The sequence below is a fragment of the Musa acuminata genome, chromosome BXJ1-2, assembly GCF_036884655.1.
Source record: "Musa acuminata AAA Group cultivar baxijiao chromosome BXJ1-2, Cavendish_Baxijiao_AAA, whole genome shotgun sequence".
Classification (NCBI taxonomy): Eukaryota; Viridiplantae; Streptophyta; class Magnoliopsida; order Zingiberales; family Musaceae; genus Musa; species Musa acuminata.
Window position 1 is genome coordinate 20,520,623 of NC_088328.1, and position 24,777 is coordinate 20,545,399.

At 42.5% G+C, this 24,777-nt stretch overlaps 2 protein-coding genes across 2 annotated transcripts; both read left to right on the plus strand.

Annotated features, from left to right (window-relative positions):
* Nucleotides 1-5,653: 5,653 nt before the first annotated feature.
* On the plus strand, nt 5,654-6,502 carry LOC135611354 (uncharacterized). The gene has a single exon (XM_065107087.1). It carries the CDS (start codon nt 5,654-5,656, stop codon nt 6,500-6,502), a length of 849 nt encoding a protein of 282 aa, XP_064963159.1.
* An 8,576-nt stretch (nt 6,503-15,078) lies between these two features.
* Nucleotides 15,079-16,557, plus strand: LOC135612453 (cytokinin riboside 5'-monophosphate phosphoribohydrolase LOG1-like). Its single transcript, XM_065108776.1, has 7 exons — nt 15,079-15,281; nt 15,362-15,459; nt 15,532-15,562; nt 15,659-15,758; nt 15,853-15,923; nt 15,999-16,142; nt 16,265-16,557. Exons 1-7 carry the CDS (start codon nt 15,165-15,167, stop codon nt 16,361-16,363), a joined length of 660 nt encoding a protein of 219 aa, XP_064964848.1. The 5' UTR covers nt 15,079-15,164; the 3' UTR covers nt 16,364-16,557.
* Nucleotides 16,558-24,777: the final 8,220 nt, after the last annotated feature.

The window sequence follows — 24,777 nt, forward strand, 5'->3', positions numbered from 1 at the left end:
TCATTTGTCCCTCATCCCAAAGGCATGCTTCAAAGCTCTTGCAAGAGGGGCTTGAAGTATAACATTTAGGATTTTCTCTCGTGGGTCAGGTTTTTCTAACTCAAGTACCTTGGGTACATTTGGTCTTATACTTTTGTCATGGCATATTTCTTGTCATAGCAAATTTCTTGTTATGCAGGTTAGGTTTTCTCGACCTATGCACCTCATGCATATTTTACTTTGTACCTTCGTTGTGATAGATTTCTCTTCACACGGGTTGGGTTTTCCTGACTCATGCATCTCGAGCACATTTTATCTTATACCTCTATTGTGATAGATTTCTCTTCATGTGGGTCAGGTTTTCTTGACTCATGCACTTCGGACATATTTTATCTTGTGCCTCCGTTGTGGTGGATTTCTCTTCACGCGGGTCGAGTTTTCTCGACTCATGCATCTCGAGCACATTTTACCTTTTTGCCTCTATCGTGATAGATTTCTCTTTATGCGGGTCAGGTTTTTTTAACTCACACACTTCGAGCACATTTTACCTTATGCCTCCGTTGTAGCGGATTTCTCTTCACATGGGTTGAGTTTTCTTGACTTATACGCCTCAAGCATATTTTATTTTATGCCTTTGTAGCGGCAGATTTCTCGTCACGTAGGTCAGGTTTTCTCAACTTATGCATTTCGAGTATATTTTACCTTGTCTCCACCGCGACATATATCTCTCCACATGGGTCAGATTTTCTTAACTCACATGCCTCGGGTATATTTACTTTGTGTCTCCACCATGATAGATTTTTTTTCATGTGAGTCGGGCTTTCTTAACTCACATGTTTCAAACATATTTTACCTTATGCCTTCATTGTAACATATTTCTCTTCACATAGGTTAAGTTTTCTTAACTCACATGCCTCAAACACATTTTACCTTATGCCTTCATTGTGACAGATTTCTCTTCACACGGGTTGGGTTTTCTTGATATGCGATTCATATATATTTTACTTTGTGCCTCCATCGTAATAGATTTTTCTTCATGCGGGTTAGGTTTTCTCGACTCATGTGCCTTTGACACATTTTACCTTATGCCTCCACTGTAACAGATTTCTCTTCAGGTGGGTCGGGTTTTTCGACTCATGCACTTCGGACACATTTTACCTTGTGCCTTTGTCATGGCAGATTTCTCTTCACATGGGTTAGGTTTTCTTAACTCAAGTACATCAGGCATATTTTTATTTTATGCCTCCATCATGATATATTTCTCTTCATACGGGTCATGCTTTCTCGACTTATGCGCTTCGAACATATTTTACCTCATCCCTCTTTTTAATCCTCTGTAGTCTTATGATTGTGATCCACTATAGACATGAGTATGCTAGTCATAGGTGCCCTATAAGCCAATCACATGAGTGATGATATGTATGACACGCTACACAGTCTTTTTACTTATTATTATTATTGATATTTTCTCACTTTATATTACATGTTGCATATATTATGATATTCATGGATCTATGCAATGAGAATCGGATCGTAGTGAGATCATGATAATGAGACTGATTCACCGTTAAATACATACCCTAAATAATTCTGATTGTAAGTTACTCGAGAGGGATATCGAGATAACCGGACGAACTGGTGTGCTATATACTCATCCATATGATGGAGGCAGCTAATATCATAGCTACTCGTGTGGAGACACTAGGAATATAGTACAGGTGCTCATTAGAGAATGAGTTTACTATCAGGTATAAATGTTTATCTTTAACATAGAGAAAGAGAACCATTTGCATCGGCCCTCGTATATATTGGGTTATTAACTTGGGTTTCGGAGGGATCGAGTTGAGAACCCCGCCTCCCCCCCCCCCTCCCCGACCTTGGTCTTGGTGTAGTGGCATTTTTGAAGCTTGTCGTTTTTACTTTAGAGGCGCTTCGGACAACCTAGTGCATGTGGGTCCATACTACATCGGGCCTATCAAGATTTCAACGATATTTTCTCATAATATTTTGACACTAAAAGGAGGGTCTGATGTCGTAAGAAAATTTACTTACCAATCCTACCCCTGACCTACAATACTTTCACTCGAGGGGCAACAACCTCCCTTTCTGCACGTGGATGCATCCACATTTACACAAACACTGACACGATACTAATATACGTTCAATGATCCAAGGGCGACCCTAAGTTCCTTGCTCGTCCCTACTGAAGCGTTCCTCGACCTCACCCAATAGATGCAGACACTAATGAGCATAATACAAGTTGTTGCTTCGATCTTTCCCCAACTAACCCAACAAGCGGTGTCATCACCTTAGTCACGATCAACAATTCAATTGTTGGGAAATCTAAAGCAACATCACATGCATAACAGAAGAATAGAAAACAAAATTTCTAGATTTTCACAGAAAATAGTTTCTTGTCGTCGTGCGAAGATTAGTACGTAAAAACTCGTAAAACCAAAAAAACTGCACGTGTTAAGGGATATGTGTTACTTAGAGAGATCGTATATCCCTAAAATCCTACAGATCTATGGGAGAGAATAAAGGAGGACAACTATTCTATTCTTTAGCGGTGATCCACATAGTAGATGCGGTGAAGACGCTCCTCAAATTGCTGTACAAACCTCTTCTTCACGAGCACAACAGGATCAAGAAGGGGGTCGACCCTTCTTGCTGTCCACATACCTCAAACAAAGGTTATTGGCTAAGGAGGAAAGGGAGAGAGGAGAATATAATATGGTAGCCAAAAGAGGCCTAGCTTATGCCCTTTTGGTTTCTTTCTATTTATAGAGGTCCTTATCAACTTTACCTTAATGGATCTTATCCTATCGTGTACTAAATCTCCATCCAATTACTCAAACCTCTTGAATTAGTGGATCTTTACCCAATAATATGTCATTGGTTCTTATTGGATCTTATCCATAAGATCCAATAATTCATATGTTTATTGGATATCCAATAAGATAAGGGTTCAAACATATATCTCATATCCGAACCTCTACTCGTCGCAATACCTGCCATATGTGTGTGACCCTCTAAGCCCAATATCAAGCTGACCATAAGTCATACCTATTATACCTCCTTCTGACTTAGTGAATTAGGATCTCTTATAATAATTTACTCGATTCATCGACTACGAGCATACTATGCCACTATGTCATAATTCTCAAACGATACAGGGGGATTCAATCCATTGACTTGTCTATCCTTAGTTACTATGTATCTATAGTCCCTCATTCATCTAACATCCTAGAGACCGTATATCGAGTATGGTGTTGTCAGACCCATATGGAATCTACTTGTGTCTCGCTCTAATCAGATTCACTTGAAGAACTCTTTATCTCTCAATCCGAATGACTCTAGCTAGGGATTTGCTTAAGCAAGAACACATAGGATATTCCTCTCATGACACCGAGAGTAATTGATCATCTATCAATATTCAATTGTCATCGTAAGGTTGGCTACCACTCACGATAACCGGTTGTGCTAGATTTAGAACTTCCAAACCTAGAAGTCTGGTATCAAAGAATGGAGTACTCATATAGGACATCCTTTGTGTCTCAAGTTTAAGGACCAAACATACAATTGGGATCACGAAATTGTTGTTTAACAATGAGCATCTTAACTATCCAGCATTCCATGTACGAATCATGTGCGAATCAAGGATAAGAAGGAAGCATTACCTTTTCGGTCATAAATGATAAGTAAAAAATTTACGATCATCTTTCTCATCATAAATGATAAGGAATATTATCTTTCTCTTTCTTTTATAACAGTGACGTATCAGATAATTAACTAATAATGTATCTCGTATCTGATATCATTACCGATATTATGACCTAAAGCAAAAGATGGAATCTCCTTTCTAAAGTCCTGAGTAATTTCACATGTACAAATGTTAGTATATGCAAACACGTCCCAGTCTCTCTGTGTACGAACACGATAAGACCCGATATCACAGGCAGATCGAGCCAAGTTTTTTGGATGCTGAGTAGGAAATCGAAAATGTCAACTTAAAAGAGTAACATTAATTATGTGAGGATTGGTCTATCCCTTCAATCAATTACCACCCAAATTGTTCTAAATTTCTTTATATTACGATTTCTAGTTGACTCCTCGCGAACGCATCGGGTACGCAGCAGCAGACGAGGCATACGGTTCCCCGAGCACATACACCTCGCACACGCGGGGAAGAAGAGGACAGCAGGAATCTCCGGTGACTAAAATAAGGCATCTAGTCTAAGCCATGCAGGCATGCGTCTACCGGAACGAAGGAGAAGAACCTACTAACCTTGGTTGGCTTGATGCACATTCCATTAGTTTAATGCATGATGCCATGGCACTCGTGTACCTTGCCACGAACCACTACAGAATGGTTTCTCCATGCGTTGAGCTGCCTTCTGCTGTTTCATTGATGGGACCATCTGAGGTTTTTGGACGCCACCTCTTCCCAAAAGCCATTACAGCTTTGTTCCCCACCTCCTCGGGAACTCGGATCGCCAACCCAAGAAATGCCGTCTCACCCTCCGACTGACATCTTTGCTTTGTCTCCACATCCATCTCTCTCTCTACCGTTTCTCCATTTCTTTATGATGTTTCCTTCCTTCTTCGTCGCCGAGGGAAAACCCAAATGCACACAGTCGTAGAACTCGTGGGCAGTGAGCGACAAGAAACGCCGCACGTGGATCCGAAACCACAGGCGCATATGATCGCTCCGGGAATCCACCGCCGGTACAAGTGGCAAGGAGACATCAGGAATCTCGACCCAACAGAGAAGAAAGAACCTCGCCATTTGTTTTGTCTGATCTCTGTCGATTGTATACTAAATCAAATAGAATTGCCAAATCATCACTAACCAATTATGATATGATTCCTAAAACAAAAAATCAAACATGAGATGTTGCTTGCAAGAATTTTGTTCTACCATTATTATGATTTAAACATCTACAAGATGGTTCATAAAGTAAATTATATATTTATTATTTCATTTACTGTACGTGGAGACTCACAAAAGATCGACACGAGCCTACAACAAATGGATAACAAAAGAGGCAGAGACAGATGGGATCCGTGGTCCTGCTTTTATGCGTTGCCATGCTTCCAGATCTCGATTTGCATTATTGACATGGTTGGATCTTGCTGTTCTGCCATTTATTATCTCTCCTCCATCCCCGTTCTCCTCCTCCTAACTCATTCTTCATTTATGCAGACAAGCTTTGGCCATCTTAAGATAAAATCCAGTAATTTGCGATGCTCATAAGTTACACGATCTTTATCTAGTTTAAGTTAAACACGAGATCAACTACAATTGAGCATGGATTAGATTAGACCTTGGTTTATTAGCTGATACCCTTAGCTACTCCTCCCCCCCTCCAACCTGTAATGACTTAGATCAGACTACTAAACTATGCGTTTTATTAGTAGAGACCACGAGATAATGTTGGGTCGCCACGTGTTCCGTCCCACGTCTGTTCCCTCTCCGCGCAGATCGGCGAGTGGAGTCCTGAGCGCCAGCCCATTCCGTGCTTCCTCTGTTCTTTAATCCCGTCTCATCTCCGACGCACTCCTTTCTCTACTTATAAATCCCGTTTCCTCTCCTCTCTCTCCACCGATCAGCAGAAGAAGCCAAAGATCAGACAGACAGTTAAGCAAGCATACCCGAGATTGGAAAGACGAGATGATCTCCGGATTCCGCCGCTCCCTCTCTTTATCGGGCCTGAGCCCTAACGCCAGCCCCGCCCGCCGGCGCCCCCGCGACGCGCCCCGACACGCGCGTTCCGCCAGCCTCCCCTGCCGCTCCCAGTCCGCCCTCTCCCTCATCCAGGACGAGATACGCTCCCTACGCTCCGGCACCGCCTCCGATCTCGAGCGGATCGACCGCCTTCTCGCGGCACTCGACGACCTCCTCCGCCTCTCCCGGATCCAGGATCCCCTCCGCCGCTGCCCCGCCTTGGCCGATCGCCTCCTCGACGGCTTTCTCCGCCTCCTCGACGCCCAGGGCTCCTTCCGCTCCGCCGTCCTGGCGCTCGGGCAGCACCACGCGGAGGCCTGCACCGCAGTCAGGCGGCGCGACCCGGTGCGGCTCGCCTCCGCCGCCCGGTCCCTCCGGCGGGCGGAGAAGGAGCTCGTCCTGCTCGCCACGGCCATCAAGGATCTCACCAGATGTCCACCCTTCACCCCGGGGCTCTGGGCGGACGCGGCCGAGGCCGAGGTCGCAGGGATCGTCACTGAAGCGGTGGCAGCGACGGCGACCGCGATGTCGGCGGTTTACCTGGGGATCGCGGCGGTGTCGTCCGCAGCGGCATCAGCGGCGGCGGCCGCCTCGACGTCGAAAGACTCGTGGATGGTGTGGGCATTGAGGAGGCCGTCGCCATCGAAAAAACGTGAAGCAGAGGAAGCGGAGATGGGGGCGATGGAGAAGCTGGAGGAGAGGATGGAGGGATTGGAGGAGGGAAGCGAGAGGGTGTACAGGAGTTTGGTGAACATAAGAGTAGCCCTCCTCAACGCTCTTACTCCCTCTTTGTAGAATGGCGAACCAAAGAAACACTACCGAAGAGTGTACAGACGATGAGGATCAAAGGGGAATGAGATGATCATGTTCTCTCTTTATAAATGGAACGGTTTTGACTAATATAATTTGAATCGTTGTTGTTACCTCCACTCTTCAATTAACACCATTTTGATGCATTATGGAAACATATTATGAAGGAATATGACTCTAAACTAACTATTAATCTAAATTATCAGTCTATTTGCGTCGCTACATGTTCAGATCCAACCTTCCAACCCCATTCCATAGAAAATTTAAGTATATATATATATGTCAACTTGCAACTCATATGTCAATAGAACTTTTAGATTACTTAATTGACTCATAATATCTTGAAGGTCATTGCTATATTACTTCTATATCAATATCTCAAATGAATAAGTCTTTTAACCATAAAAAAATTATTTTATGAGATTTTCCTCTTGTATAAGTTTATCAACTTCATCTACAAATAATATTCATTTGTTCCCTAAGATAGATGATGGAATACATTATTGTCATTCATCTGTTCCCACTCTTTATCTATTTTTCATTTGGTTTTGACCTTCTATGCTTTAATGAAATTATATAAATCTTTATAAAATGACCTTCCAGATAGAATAATTAGTTATTATTAATTAAGATATAGTACTATCTCAATCTTTCATTTGATTCATACAAGAATTTGAGATCACTTTGGTGTGAGAAGAGAGATGCCGCGAATCTATGGAAGCAATAAACACCATAACTTATATAATTTAACCACCAAATATGAGATTGTAAATACTAAACAAATTACGAGAGAAGATTGATATGAAAAATCATTCAACATGAATAATGAGATTAAATATTTTTTTAGTTTAATCGGATGATATAAAACACTATATGAAAACAGATACTTAGATGAGGTTCGTAAAAATCATAGAGAGAAACTAAGTAGAAAAAAAATCTCAAAATACACACTAATCAATTTAGAGAGTATGGGTCTATCTAAATCATCATATCAGAAAATAATGACAATTGGGTTTGAACTATCTAAAAAATCATGGAATCTTTGTTTTCCTGTGTATGGTGGCTCTATTTTTGATTTTTCATCTAACCCTATATTAAGTTAGCATTTTAATTAATCCTATGGATCTCACTGCTTAGCTCGTGGACGAGACCACCCAACAACAAGTTCTCTCGTTCCCCATAGATCAAGACTAATTTAAAGTACATTTACAATAGTATATATACTTGGTGAATTTTGTTAGAATTAGAATACGTTAATCGGAGAATGGGGTTAGAATTGGGTTCAGACTGATTACATGGAATTTTAGTTGTCTTATAAACTCGCATAACATTGCTTTAAATACAAAAAATATATAAATGAGAATCTTGGATTTAATTTTATTAAGAAGATTTCGATGGTTGCTTTTTCTTGATATCGTTGACTTTCATGAATACTTGGAAAAGTATTCCAAAATTACAAAATAGATTATTTCAATTATGATTTGGTTTTAATTGCATGGAACAACTGATTTATAATTACCCACTAAATACAAAAAAAAAATCAATGGAATTTAATATCATGGATTAACACCATTAGCATATTACATACAAAATCATACCATCAGCAATGGTCACTTTGTGCTGTTTCTTTTCTTCTTCTTCTTCTTCTTCTTCTTCTTCTTGATTATGATTTAAGGGGAAGCAGAATGGAAGCTCAACCTCCATTTCAGTTGTGGTCTTCTCTTGTAATCCTCTTGTCTGGAACTTATTATGATTAAGGGGATGTTGTATCTTATTATTTCTTGAAATTTCGTAAATAGACATGGTAATAAATTAACTCTTCATGATTAATTGTATATTAATCCTTGAGAACCATATTTTATGTAGGTTCAAGCCTGTCCTACTATAGTTTCGTGACTCTTATTCCATTTTATTATCATTCATTTTAAATCATATATATATATATATATATAGACATGAATAAAATCAAAAAATAGTAACAATAAAGAAGAATAATAGAGAAGGCACTTAAAAAAATAAACTAATATTAAACATCATTATAGCTTACAATCTTTCAGAGATTTATATCTTTCTTTTGCCTCTATTTATCTCCTATTCCAATTACATGACTAAAGCATTATATGAGTGATAAACTCAAGACTTTTACTTCAACAATGAAAGAAACCTCAATCTTAACTAAAATTCCTAAACCAAATTCACATCTAATTACAGATTTTTATTTAATATTCCAACAACGTTCTTTCCTATATTTGTATTGGTCATCTTCAATTAATTAAATAATATAAAAATAAACAATAATAAAGTGAGATTTTAGAGCTGATATGCAAATACAAGAGAGTACGAAGATGCAAGGTATTATTATATGTAAACAATTTCCTATACATGTAGCTATGATATAGTTATTTCGACAAAATGTTACATACAAGCTAACGACAAAGCACTATATATATATATATATATATATATATAGAGAGAGAGAGAGAGAGAGTGTGTGTGTGTGTGTGTGTGTGTGTAGATTATACCTCAACAAAGTCTAAAAATACCTATTTGAACACAGCCAAGGGTACTTTTCACCCACTTCTGCAAACGAGAAAGAACTCAGTTCTACTGCTAAGAAAAAAAGATATAGAAGAGATTAGAAGCAGAGAAGAATCAGATAAAAGATAAAAAAGATAAAAATATAGATAGATGTATGTTTGGTTTCATCAAAACCTAATCCTATTACTGTCATAAATTTCTCACACGCTAATAATAACAAAACAGAAAAACACACTTGCATACCAACCAAGGCCTACGTGAAGACAACAAAAGTCTTCATATTTATTATTTGGATCCTCTCATTATATTTTGTAATTATTGAATTTATTTTTACATTAAAAATAAGTTAAATATTAATTTATAATGATTTGATAGGTATATTATTACTGGTTTTAGTTTAACCATTTTGAATTAGTAGTATAAGCTCAATGATAGTTAACATGTCATTTGTCCGAGATTGGATTAATAATTAGTATATTAGAACATAATGGATGAACTTTGATGAGAACGATAAATCCTTAAGTGAGAAAAACCCTATTTAACCATTAGATCAGATCGTGATGAAACAAAGCCTTGATTATATGACCCGAAATCTTTGAACACAAGATACCAAAAAATATATTCATCTAGTATAATATATAATCACACTTATCCTCCGATTAACATGGCATTAATTTGATAATTTGATGATTTCCTATCTGTCACGAACTATACTACCCATTAACTTGGACCATATGACACAAAATACTTAAACCAAGGTAAATAATATGTTTAGCTGACCTTATAAGTTTATTTTAAATGCATTTAAGTTTACACATTTTGATTTGATTTCCTGCATCCATATTTACGATTAGTATTCATAACAGGACGATAATGTTTTGACGTTGTTGTATGTGACAAATGGGCTCTTTCATCCGTGCAAGTAATGGATTAAGCGACGAGGTTTGTCTCAGTCACGGAAGAGGTCAGTGCACTTAAAGGCAATTATTACCAACAAAGTGTATAATATACAGTTGGAACACTGTGTGCAGTTCAAGTGTTGAGGACGAGTGCAAAGTTCATCGAACCGACCCCGAGCGTGAAAGCAAGTGCATGAACCAGTCTTGAGGAAACGACGCAGAAATCCCACTTTGGGCGGACATAATGCCGCCATGGAGGTGTATAGCAAGAAAACTTTATAGCATCACGCTCCAACCTAATCACCTTTCCTCCTCCGGCGACCAGAAGTGCACAGAATAAAAGGAGAGGAACTTTGGTCATCGATAATAGCTATCGGAGAGCTGACGTAAGAACAACGTGACATCTGTATGACATGTGAGAGAACTAGGTTACCAATCCACACTCATCATCGTTTGTCAGTCCAACGTTATACGAAAGCCTGGATAGATCGACCCACGACGTAGGGGGTTGTACGAGTCGACTACTTGCATGAATATACCGTAAGAGGTATGAGCGACCTTCATAGTCGTAGTTTTCTCTGGCCAACTTTATAGGTATAAAAATTGGTCCTCTATACTTAAAGATGGGACTGATCTCAAAAAATACTCACTATATATAAAATCAATTTTTCATCAACTAAATTAAGCATTGAAGTGGTTTGATTGAGAATCCATTCCCATATCGACCTATTGTGTAAGGTTTCAATGAAAATCGAATATATTTCAGCTTCACCTCGGGATAATCTCATAGTCTCCCTCGTCAATCCTTGTTCAGTCTCAGTCACTCCATCCATCCCTTGAGAAGACTCATTAGACGATTTTGTGCCTTCAAGACAAAATCAAATCATATCGACTCGTGATCAATGACATCAAGTTATTAATATTTTAACGTCAAAAAAAATCTATAAGCCTTTGGCTCTCTTACGGAGGGGAGCACTAATAAGAACATTTAATTTTACATTGATTGAATAGTAGAAAAATCAAGGGTTTATAAGTTTATGGGATTATTCTAACTTTTAATTTCATTTGAGACTCATAAATTGATAAAATCATATGGGTATATTTAAAATGAATAATTTCTTATAAATTTATAGAATCATATCAATATCGATCAAATATTAACTTACCAAATCCTATTGGATCAGATCTCCTCTTGGAAAAGACCAGCCATGCGTGGCCAATGCAAAGCAGGTCAAAGCAGCGACACAGCCCTTCTTCCCCACTCTCCTGGAAGCTCACCCCCAACAGCAGCACCACCTTATCTACAAGCTTGGAGCTTTTACACGTTGGGACAGAAAAGTTGAGCACGTAAAGTCTCTCTCGTCCATGTCGAGTTACATGCGTGTATGTTACGGCCACTTACAGTGGTTCCCGTCTCCATCCTCGGGGTCAAATGCTGCAACTTTCGTTATGCTTTGGCGGCCAGAAAACGTTAGGGTTGGGTGAAGCAAAATGAAGGGGAAGAATGAGGATAGTCGAGTGGTCCAAGTACCAAGTGATTGGAAACATTGATGAACTGTAGTGAAATGGTCATGGATTGTGATAGGCAAACAAATTCCATTTTGCGTTATTATCTCATGTTGATGTGGTATTGTGATAGCCATGCACTTGTTATCTTCGCAAAATTATCTACCCAAAACGCATCGATGTTATTGTGCCACGCCAACTTTGTAATGTGCATGTCCTCATCAACCATGCTACTAATTAAATAGACAAATGAGTTTTATTGAGTTATGTGGCATCAATAATTATTAAGAAAACATTAGTTCACAGGTGGCCATTATTTTGTCCAAATATTATAATGTTATTTGTTGGCCAAAAATGTTATACTTAATCTGAAAATTAAGGTTTCAAATACACAAAAATGTCTTATGTCATGAAAATCACATGTAGCCAATCCTTATCGAATGCTTTCTTCAATCCGTAATCGATCAAAGAATAAAACTCATAGTTTGGTAGGAGAGATCATGTAAGTTTTATTTTATTTTATTTTTGATGATAGCAGAACACATGACATATATACGAAGAATATATAACATCTATAAAGTTGATTGACCTTCTATAATTATTCAAAAATAATTATCGCATCACAAAACTTTCCATCTCTATAATTTTTTTTCTTAGTTCGACTCTAATTTAAGTAAAGAAACTCCCTCATTTAAACAATAAAGTTAACATCTTTACTATAAGTTGCATTTCATATTTATGTTTTTTTCTTTCTTAATTAAAACTCTTAAATAAAGTAAGGACAGAGATGGCCAACAATAGCCGATGAGATAAGATTAGGGATAATTTCATCTCTTAAAAAATAACAAACGTTCTATGGAAATAAAATAAAAAGAAAACACTTTATAAGAAAAAAAATAAAAACATGATGTTTTAAAATATTTACCTAAAAATTTCATATATGTGCTTTTTTTATTAATTCAACTCTAATTTAAGTAAGTTAGAAAATCCTTAATTATACATTTTTAGTATTTATACTACATTCAATCACTAGAGATAATTTTTTTTCCCTTTTTTGCTTAGGGAAAAAAGGAAACTAAGTTGGAGAGCTGCTATCAAACTTACCTCACACCCTGGTGTCATCCATGAAATAAGAAAATTGAAAGCTCCACCTTCATAGGGATGATCGGAGGGTCATCAAAGGTTATCAATAATGTCTCGTATTCTAAAATCAAAATACTGATTTGAAACCAAGTTCAACCTTTCCATCTTTTTAGATGGGCCCAACGTGCACCAAGAGTCGAGTCGATTCCAATGGGTCCCATTTATCGATCCACTGCAGCCGGTCGAGTCTTATCTCCACACATTTGACCAAATGTGCATTTGTGTGTTCATCGTCAGTGGCCATTGTACACACGACAACATGTCCTGCTACGGTCAAACAAGGATTGTGACACCATGTTTTCGTCGTAATCCTAAGACAATACTTTACACTCTCGCTAGTGATTTCGGGTTTCCGTCAGCTCAATAAAGATAGGAGGAGACCACAGTTTTCCCTAACGCACACCAAACACATTCATCCGCATCCGCATCCACGTTCGATGTCACGACAATGGTCACCCCAATTTCTCGTGGCAGTCATGTCGCCTACAGTCCCCCAATCACGTGCTCCCATGCCGCAATCGGGCTTGATGGAACCCGAACTCAATGCCGATGGAACCACACACGTACACCGATTAAAAGATATCAATGGACGGGACGCCCGTATTAATAATGCATTCATTTTGATGTGCCTTCGAATCACATGGCGCAGACGCTTTATGACGGGGAATGAAGGAGCGGTGGCGGTGCCGCTACAGCAGTTGGTGGCGCGTACACGGCTGTAGTGTGTCCGGTGTGCGATGGGGGTGGGGGCCGCGGTTAGCCGTGGCGGCGCATCACGGTGGTTGCGCCGTTGCTATCCGTCGGATGGCCCCTTCCGCCTCATCCACCGGAACGAAAGGCACGCCTTGATGGCGGAAGGCGATCCTAACGGCATTAATTAGACCGGCGAATATCGCTGTGGATTAAGTATATTCGCCCACAGGGACATGTGAGGCCACCGTTCGTTCTCATATGCGATCTGCAACATTTTGATGCACTTTAATTGGAGATTTTGGTCCAATTACATGCCGCGATCGCAGGAAATTGGAGTCCCGTCTCGAGTCCGAGACCGGTGTCCGGCACACCTCGAACATGGCGATCAGGTTCGGCACGCATCTCGCAGCGGGAGCCTGGGACGCCGACACGTCTCCCACCCGGGTCCCGGTAATGATGAGGGCGACGTCGGCAGGAAGGGGGCGTGACATCACGTCCCGGCGATGGAACGGCCTTACGCAGTTGCATGCCGCTGCGAGTTCTCGTCACCGGCAGATTTATGCGGTGAAAGATTTAAAATGATTAATTTAGGCTGGGAAAAAAAAATGTAAATAAAGGTGGTCATGAGTATTGTGCCGCCGGCCACGAGGTAGACTAGCATCTAAACAGAAGATCTCCATTGTGAACCTAAGCTGTAACTGTTACATGAGATGACAATGGAAGCGGCAATAAAGCAGACGCAGATGTTTAATATTGCATTCCTTCTGCACGAGGGAGACAAAAATGCTATAAATGTTTGTTTAATTTTAGAATTTAATATAAAAATCGTTTTTTTAATGTCGAAACAGATGAAGTCGCAGTAATTACAGATTTTTAGGAACTAGATGTGTATCTGTAAAGTGTAGAATGAGGTTGGAGACGACGTTGGAAACCCTTGCAGGCTCTTGAAACCGAGGGAATCATGGCAGGATTCGGGCCGCTGCAGGAAGGAAACAGAGGTGCAGGTCATCAGCAGCAGAAACACCATCTCTTCTTAATCAGACCAGCAACACCAGCATTAAATTTGCCTCCCTACCGAGTTGGAGATAAGAGCACAAGTGCAGAGAGATCCTCTGCATGAGCTCACACGGTCACAGTGTCACGCTCACCCACCTTCAGCTCAGCCGTCTGCGAGAATGTAGGTGGCGATGGCGAAGGGAGGAATCGGCTTTTTACTGAAGGGATCCTCCTCCCTCCTCTTTTGGCAATCATCCAGCTACAGTGTTGTGCTACCCCTCCTCCTGCCACTAGTTCGCTTGCCACCACCCCCCATGTAGCTTCTGCCCCCCCTACCCGACGCAGTTAATGGCCACAGCAGAGCGGATATATAAGACAAGTGCATAGAGATGTAGGCGTGTAGAGGTACTAAACTGTGGGGGTGTGCGAGTTTCCGAGGGAGACGGACGGTTTACACGTGTGGATGACTACGGTGGTCATGATTGCCTGGTACTAAACCCGAGGTGCCGTGGTGGCTGATTTCTCTCCGTTTTATATTGATCTTTGGAGAATATTTCCTTGAGATATGATACTATACCATAACATTCATTCTTCCTGTATTCTACTGTGTATATACTTTTTGAGTTTGCCATGTCGTTCCATCTTTTTCGATTGATGAAAAGTACGCAAGAGAATGACATCTGCATTTACGTGGGCGAGAGAAAGACCACTCTTTTTCTCTCTCCGCCTTTTTTTTTTTGTTAGACAGGAGTGAAAGGGTTATATGTAGGGATTCGAGGCTCTCTAAAGGCTCGGCCCGGGGAGCGGAAGTCTACAGTTCCAAAGCAAAGGCCAGGGAGTAGGAGGAAAGGTGTGGAGGGGGGAGTTGGGAGATGGAGGAGATCACGGTCGGAAAGTCGAGGTTCAAGAGGGTGTGCGTGTTCTGTGGGAGCAGCACCGGGAAGAGGAACTGTTACCAAGATGCAGCCGTGGAGCTTGGAAAGGAACTGGTAGCTTTCACGGTGTCCACCTTCGTGTTCTTCTTCTCTGCCGCGCAGCGCAGCTGAGGAGACTTGTCTTCTGCGTGCAGGTGGCGAGGAAGGTCGATCTGGTGTATGGAGGGGGCAGTGTGGGGCTGATGGGCTTGGTCTCCGAAGCTGTTCATACTGGTGGAGGCCATGTCATTGGGTCAGTACAGCCTTCCCTTTAGTCGCCTACCTGTTTCTTCTCCTCTAACGTTTGCTCTTCTTTATCCTACAGGATCATCCCAAGAACTCTGATGTCCAAAGAGGTAGTCATATTCATTTTTTTCTTCCTCCAAATTCTTACTGCAGATGCCATGTCTGTCGACTGTTGATTCGTGTTTGTGTCGGGGGGGTGGGATTAGATTACGGGGGAGACGTTTGGGGAAGTGAAGCCGGTGGCCAGCATGCACCAGCGCAAGGCCGAAATGGCCCGCCACTCTGACGCCTTCATCGCACTACCTGGTCCTATTCTCATCTTTCTCCATCAAGTACTTTTGCAACCCACTACTGCCCAGTCTTATCCCATACTGATGATACTGTCCGTCATTGCTTTTAGGTGGGTATGGAACACTGGAGGAGCTGCTGGAGGTCATCACCTGGGCTCAGCTCGGCATCCACAACAAACCCGTAAGCATTTTCCAACCTCGAGGATCCATTATCCACCGTCGTCTCGTACGCTAACAAGCCCAAGCGTGGTTCAAGGTTGGCTTGCTTAATGTGGACGGCTACTACAACTCTCTGCTGGCCTTCATAGACAAGGCCGTGGAGGATGGTTTCATCCAACCTTACCAGCGTCACATCTTCGTCTCCGCTCCCAACGCAAAAGACCTCGTCCAAAAGCTCGAGGTAATATAATAACCTCTCTATACCTTTAAGCTCTTGGCAGAGACTCCCATCACCCATGTAATGTTCCGGTGTGGACCTCCCCTTCCTCCGAAAGTAAGGCTGTTGCTCCACTTGTCAAGCAGGAATACGTGCCCGTCGAGGATGCTCTGATCGCCAAACTGAGCTGGGAGATGGAGCAGGTGGGACTAAACTCCACCCTTCAAGCTGAGATCGCCCGGTAGCAACGCCGGAGAACAGAAACCATGCATCGATCTCTGATGTGTTTTGGTGCTTTTGGCTATTTTGTTTGGTGGACGGGGAAAGAAGCATAGCGTTTGTATGTACTAAGCGCCGGTATTCCCCGCGATTGCACCTTTTTGTTTGTATCTCCTCTTACAGCTATAATTGCATGTAGTACTTTAGTGCTACTTGGCTACTGCTGCCAGCACAGGGACACAGTCTGTGCCTTATCTTTGGTGCTTCTATCTTCTGTGAGCTGCTGTCTCTGGCTTATCTGTGGTGCTTATGTTCTGTGAGGTCATTGTCCACCTCCGCTGATGACACTCCTTCAGGGGTTGTTTGTATCATCTGCTGCTGTGATTTGCAAAGCAGTCGGATAGGAAAGTGGTGGGTTGGGGTATGTTACGGTGCTCGCAAGACAAACCAGAGCCACTTAACGAACCATGGTAAAAGCAGGGCTTTTTCCTAGTTTCTTAGGCCTTCGTCTTCGTCTGGCTTTTTGTGCATTGAGCTGCGCGTTGCAGGACTGGTAACTCGAAACGATGCCCAAAGTGAGCCGTATCTGTTAGTGTTACAACCTGTGGTGTTTTACGGGTGTCGCTACAAAATAAGCTTGGTCTTCGGGGTCGAAGTCTCGTCCCTGTTCCCACAGCAGAAAGGTACTAGGTGGCCATGTGATGAAGGGCAGCCTGTTCCCTACTCCGGGTGGCGGTGTGGCCGGAGAGCTTCCCACTTCCTGTAGCAGTACTGTGTGCCCAGTGGTGTTCTATAAGATGAGAAGGATTCCTCGGTGAAGCCAGGCATTTGACGGCGTCATGCCCTCGGTAGTTCCTGTAGCCCTGTCGATCGATTAGCAATTGTGTTGCATGTTTCATTTTTATTCTACCGTCGAGATCAATAACTTCGCGGTGGCCGAAACAAGGATCTGTTTATGGAGTACAGGTTCTTTCATCACTTGTTTTGATGATGCCTCTCGCAATAAGTACGAGTATAGAGAAAAGCCAGAAACAGTATTACGATTGCCAAAAAGGAAAATTAGTCTAAGATCATTGGAGTTCACGAGGAATGTGAAACAAATGATGAGAGAGACGAGTACTTGTCCCTTCTACCCTACCGACACAGCTACTTCAATCACAGACTTCTGTCACGGTAAATAAAGGTCCTTTGGAGAAGCTTTTGGTGTTCCATCTGTGGCCATGTAGTCGGCTGGAGGAGAACTGCTCTCTCCAGTTGCACCTTTATGATGAGGGACTACCATGGGTGCATGAATGTGGTTGGTACGAAGGGCTTCAGACTGTAGCCTTTCTTTCCCTGAAGTGTCGAGGCACTGAAGCAGCTTCGACGCTGGGGATCTTTCTGAAACTGGAGACCGGAGTTGGGCGGTGCAATCCGCCCCATGCAGTCCACTGTAACTCCGAACAGGAGCTTTCATGTCGCCATTCTGGGTGTGGGGCTTCCGTGTTCCCTGTGGAACTATTGTTTTCCCTTTGGTTTCTCGAGCGTGCATGCCATCCTCCCTTCCCTTTCCTCTTTGCCAAGCTTGTCATGGTGTCTGTCGTCTCCCCAATTAATAGGTTGCCAACCTAACGTTTGCTTCGCCCATTAATGCATCGTCTTTTTCTTATTAAAGTCAAGATCTCAAGCAGTTCCCGACGGCGACAGCGCTGTCGAGAAATCGAGTTGGCAACCATCTTTTCTAGAGCATGCAATGAAGTGGTTGGTCAAAGACGGCACAAGGCAATGTGGTGGAGACCTTGTGCTGTTCGTAGCCATGGATTTACACAGATAAACCGTGTGTCAAAATAGCATCTGTTGCAGAGAAGCTAAGATCACGCATATGCATGCAGACAAATGGAGAGGTTGAGAAGAACGAGATGAATCACAGTTATATGTTCTTTTTTGTCTTTGGTTGTTGTTTCAATGCTCTAAATACATGTTATTTTGATGATATATGGTTAGGTAATTGATGCTGCGGATAACTTTTTTCTTTGTTTTCTGATTTATTGAAAGCAACCAAGTGATCAGCTTAAAAAGACACAATTGCCATAGATCTCAAGATAAACTCTAATTGTAAGAGAAAATGTTCTATTATTAATCAGTATTAATCTGTATATTTTAACTATCTGATAAGATTATTTAGTTCCATATTGGTTGAGAAATATCGGAACCAGGGCTCATAAGTCCTCCAGATCTCCCTTACCCTCAAAGATACTTTTTTGAGCTGATATGCTTCGGAAAGATAGATGATAGTTGATTGAACGATCCCTATATTGTTACTGATGTCATTCATTCGCTATGCTTTTATACACATTATCATTTGCTTTTTCAAGCCAATTTACTTTGAGGAGCATCCATTTAATTAAAATTGGAGATCTTTGTCTCCTCTTATCATTTGAGCTTTTATACACATTATCATTTACTTTTTCAAGCCAATTTACTTTGGGGAGCATCCATTTAATTAAAATTGGATATTCTCTTATCATTGTGGGAGATGATATTCATATTTCACATTTTTGATATGTAATCACAAATTATAGAGATCTTGTCTCTCGATTCACATTATGAGATTTTTCAATCTAGTATTTCTATCTTTTATCATGGAGTATTAATAATCTCCAAATATTCTTTGTTTTTGTTTTGTGTTGTCTTCTCTTGATGTTTATTTTGTCGTACGTATGACTAAATATGTTTATCAATATCACTTACGAGAACTGAAATGTAAAATATGGAGTCGTATAAAGTAGAGATATTCTTAAATGAATGACCCAATATGTTGTAACAATGTATCCCAAATTAAAAGAACATTGGATGAACATATTGCATTGTGCTACGTACATACCCATGTGTACATGTGATGTGGCAAATGAGGTCCTTAAATCCCAAATTAAAAGGACCTGAGTTGGTCGAGCAACTCGACAAACTCAGGTCAGCAAATTGGCCCAAGTCAGGTCAAACTAGTTCTACCATCTCATCTTAAACTCATGATGCTAGATAAAGCAATCTTCTTTATTGCCAATGAGTTTTGATGGTGAGGATAATAATGATGGTGAGGATAATAATGATGCTAGATAAAGCAATCTTCTTGGGAACGTACTAACTTGATTGCCAATGAGTTTTTATCAAATAAACTCACGATGAGACAGTGTAGGAAGTTAGAGATGAGACACAATCAGTTTCCACTCTTGAAGTGGAATAAGGAACAAAAAATAACCAAGTTTCCTACTTTCGCAAAAAGTAGTCCTACATCTGAATTTTAAATACTTAACATTCTTACTTGAAACACGACATATGTTGAGTCAATTTGGTCAAATCAAATTGATAAACAAAGTTGATCCTATCATAGAATTTGATAGATTGTAAGTTATTATGATTAACAATAATTTTTTGTTTTGAATTATCTCTATTATCACTTATTTATGAATTCTTGATGCTAGGGAGAAAAATATTATAAGTTATTATCATAAAAGTTATTTTATTTATTAAAATAATTAATAAAAAAATAAAAAAAAATATATATTCACGTATAATTCTTATGGTTCTTATTGACTTATGATGGATTCCTAAATATTTATTATAGTAAATTTTAGAAAAAAAATATTTATCTATTAATTATAAAGTTATGTTTTATAATATAGTTGCTAGTGTTATAGTTATAGAAGGTGTATCTAGTGAGCTTCGTATCAGCATAGAATTAAATTAAGAATCTGTATTAAATCTTTATTTTTTTATTGATAATGGATAAGTTTATTGGTTATTTATATGATAGACCAGTATATTATTTGTTGGTAATATTATCTTAATTGATAAGAACTTAAGTGAAATTAATTATAAACATGAGCTACAAAAGTAATTCTTATAAACTAAAGATTTTTAGTTAAGTAGAACTAAAAGTGAACATATGAGATGTAATTTGTATAATTCTAAAAATAAACAAGTGAATATAGTTGAGTTGGATTATTTAGAAGTTTTCTTAACTAAAATCTTTAAAATTTTAGATCAATTATTTAATAAGATAGAGAGATCAACGAAGATATTATTCATAGAGTAGAAACAAGATAGTTAAAAAGGTGAGTGGCTTCATGAGTCTTGTGTGATTATTGGATAACTTTGAGATTAAAAAAAAAAAAAATTATAAGATAGTTTGAGACTAATAATGGTTTATTGATCTGAGTGTTATTAGATAACTTAGAAATAAAATATATAAAAAAAATTACTAAAATGATAATATTACGATGGATGTATAACGTTACTTGGAAAGATAGGAATAATACTAATTTTATTTGTGAAGTTATAAAAAAAATATGAGAAAAAAATATTTAAGATGAAATAGACATATACTTAAAAAATCTCCGGATGCGATACTCAAAACAATTAATGTTAGTGGTACGAGAAAAAAAAACAAAAAAAATACCTAAAAAGATTTTAATAAAATTTTTAAATTATTTTAAATTTAATTAAGTGTATGACTTTTAAATTAAAAATCTATATAATCTGATAAGGTATATTTTGGGTCCTAACCACGTCATCACCACATCATCTGCCACGTCACCACCGACGCCATGCCACGCTACAGAATCCGTACCAAGGCGTTGCTCGGTATGTCCCATTCCGAAAAGCCCGGGACGACACCGCATGACACCATTCCGCACGTTCCGGGATGACGGTCGCACAAAGGTACCATCTCAGCTCTCGAGGATCGATTACCACGCCAAACCCGTATACGACCGACCCTCGTACAATAGTGTAAAAACCCCTGGTCAGCATCGGACCTAAGGACGAGGCAAAAGAGAGAGAGAGAGAGAGAGAGAGAGAGAGAGAACCATCCCGATAAAAAAAGGTTACCACTGACTTGCTCGTCGGAGGGGCCATGGTCGGAAAACACTTGACGGGGGCCTTCTGTGCAGGAAAGCGGATCTCCCCAAGGCGAGACCATCCCGATCGAAAGAGGTGCTTTCAACATTCCGATGCCAGCACCCTATCTGAAGGGCATGACCGACCTTGATAATCAACCCACCCGGTCGAAGACTCCCGACATTGACCCGTGAACCAGGCTGTGATGACTCATCAGCCACGGCCCATCAGTTCATCAATATTTTTGGTGCTAGAAGGAGGGCTATATCGCAGGAGCATCTCACAGGGGCTCTCCCAGAGGGAAAACCACCGGTCAACCACCTTTCAGTTGGGCCCGGAGATCAACCCCTCCCCGTCCTCCGAGACGGGGGGGATCCCGGCCTCGACACCATATCGTTACTAGCGTCTGTTCAACGATCCGGGGTTGTCGCTTTCTGGAGTTACTATAGGACCCTCGACTGTGTCGCCCGAGACGTTCCTTAGCCTGACCAAGCAAGTACAGGCAATGACGGGGATGATGCAGACGATCGCCCCACTCATCCCCCAAATCGTATGGCTAGTGGCTACCCCGGCCGACTCAACATGGCAAAGGCTGAGCAGGGAGCAGGTCGGGACGGGGGAAGCCCGAGAGCAAATGATGGACCCGAGAGGTCCACCCGAGCAGAGCATACCCGCACCCTGCTGAATCACTCCGCCCCGCTCCGAGCTTGACACCATATCGTCCGACTCAATGGATGACTTGTTCAAGATCCAACTATCCTGGATCAACTAACGCCTGGACGAGTTCCAGCGTGAGTTCCAGAAGTCGCAGGGTGAGTCGGGCGAAGGCGGCTTGAGCGGATCCCCCTTTACTCAAGAAATATAGGACAAGCATGTACCCCTCAACTTCAGACTACCGGCATTGGAGACATACGATAGCGGCTCCGATCCCACAGAGCATGTCACATTGTTCCGAGCTTAGATGGCCCTCTATGGCACCTCTGATGCCCTAATGTGTCGGGCATTCCCGACCACCTTCAGGGGACCAGCACGAGCGTGGTTCAGCTGGCTGCGCCCATCCTCGGTCTCGTCTATCGACCAGCTCGCAAGGGAGTTCGAGTAAAATTTCCTCACCAGCATGCGACCCAAGCCTTCCATAGCCACCTTGCTCGTGTTGTCCCAGCGCAGAGGCGAATTGCTCTCTCAGTTTGTGGCACGCTTCGCCACTGAAATCCAGGGATTCCCGGACGCTCATCCCTCTTTAATCATGCAGGCATTTCTGATGGGTTTAAAGCCTTCAAATTTCTTCTAGTCATTGATCGAGAAGTCGCCATCAACCATCCCCGAGATGCTCTAGCGTGCCAACCAGTACATCATCGCCGAAGCTCTAGTGGTGGGAAAGTGCATAGACGGAAAGAGGCCAAGGGCCGAATAGTCCCGAGGAACGACATCAGTCGCCCGAGTGCAACCCCGTCGGAGGCTCGACCGACAAGAGGTGCTACTCTCGAGACCCCCGCCTCTTCCTTTAAACACATCTTGTACTGAGATCATTCTTTAAATTAAGGAGAAGGGTCTCTTGCGATAGCCCAACCCCATGAAAGCTACTCACAAAGACCGGTCCAAATATTACAAGTTCCTCCGAGACTACGGCTGATGAGGGTAATAATGGCGACATGACGTGCCACGACGTCAGCCACGCCTAGACGACACTCTGCCCAAAGAAGGCAATAATGCCGACGCTATGTGCGCTGACGACACCCGCTCTCAGACAACGACTTCACCGTTGTCTGACCCAACACGCTCGGCCGAAACAGAGGAGAACGACGACCGAGGCACGCCCATGCCCTGCGACAGTTCGGTTCTTCACGCAACGCCAACAACAATGTCAGACGCCATCAAAAATACGATCCTGCTCCTGCGGGCAGGCAAATCAGGTAACACTAAACTTTCCTACAAATACCCCCGAGTTTTATACGAAAGGGGGGGAACGAAAAAAAGAACATACCACTTCCCGTCACTAACTTGATCGTCGGAGGGGTCGGGCCGAGCTTCCGACCCGACCTGTGTGCAGGTACAAGGACGGTGTTGCTTCTTCCCGACGCTGCGGAAAAGCTTCCCACCCGATGCAACGTCCCGACCGGACCACCGTAATCGGCCACCTTGGCGGTCTCGAGTAACGTCGTACAGGATCCCCGCCCATTCGGACCTAAACCAAGCCGTGTTGCCCCCGAGGCCACGGCATAAAGTTGTTTACACAAACAGATTGGCGCTAGAATGAGGGCCTCCGAATGTCGAGCGATCAGCAGATCCACTCTGACGAACCTGCATCTGAAGGTTTGCGTCTGGTCAGCACCCCGGAAGAACATCCCCCGCGTAATGAACCCTGAGACGAACGTCCCGCCACAACATCGGAGCGCTACTGGCGGTTGTTCAACGACCCGGGGTTATCGCCGCCCGACGGTGCCCCCGCCGACCCGTCGCCTGTATCGCCCGAAGCCTTTCACTACCTCGCTCATCAAGTCCGAGCTCTGACAGGCATGGTGCAAACTATCATCCCGCTCGTCTCCCAACCGACGCCCCCGCATATGACCTAGCCTTTGCAACAACGGGAGGCCCCCACCCGGACTCATGCACCACTTCCCGAGCTCCCCACTTCACCTCGAAACTGATTAGCCCAACCCGAGAACCGAGGGGCGGAAGATCTGGTGAGTCACCCGGAGCCTGAGGCACTATATGCGGACTCAACGAACGCCCTGCGAGCCCAGTTGCGCCTTGTTAGTCAGCGACTCGACGAAGTACAATAGGAGGTTCGTAGGTCAAAGAGAGAGCTCGGGGCGGACAGACACCAAGGGTCCCCGTTCGCGCCCGAATACAAGATCAAGTGATTCCACCGCACTTCTGGCTCCCTTCGCTAGACGCCTATGACGACGCCACCGACCCAGCGGACCACGTAGCCGCTTTTCGCACCCAGATGGCGCTATATGGGACTTCTGACGCCTTGATGTGTAGAACATTCCCAACGACTTTGAGGGGGCCGGCCCGCGTATGGTACAGCGGCCTAAAGACCAAGACCATCACCTCCTTTAACCAGCTCGCCAGAGACTTCGAGCTCAACTTCCTGGCCTAGGCTCGACCAAAGCCGTCCGTGGCGTTGCTCCTCGGACTCAACCAAAGGGAGGACGGGCCTCTCTCCCATTTTGTGAATCGCTTTACGACTCAAATCCGGGGGCTATCGGACGCTCACCCCTCTCTGTTAATGCAGGCATTCATGATAGGCCTGCGACCTTCCAGGTTCTTCTGGTCTCTTGTGGAGCGACCCCCCACGGCGGTGCCCGAGATGCTTCAGCGAGCAAGCCAGTTCAACGCCGCAGAGATGTGGATGGCTGGGAGGCATGAGGAGCACAAGAGGGTCAGGTCGGAGCCACCCCGGCAGCAGCAATCCGCTGCACCACGGTGCAGGTTGGACCGATCTGACCCGCCGGCATCAAGGCCCCCTCTACCCACCTTGGGTTCATCCCAAACAGAGATATTCCTCCACATAAGGAGAAGGGACTACTCAAAGATCCTCCCTCAATGAGGAGCCCGC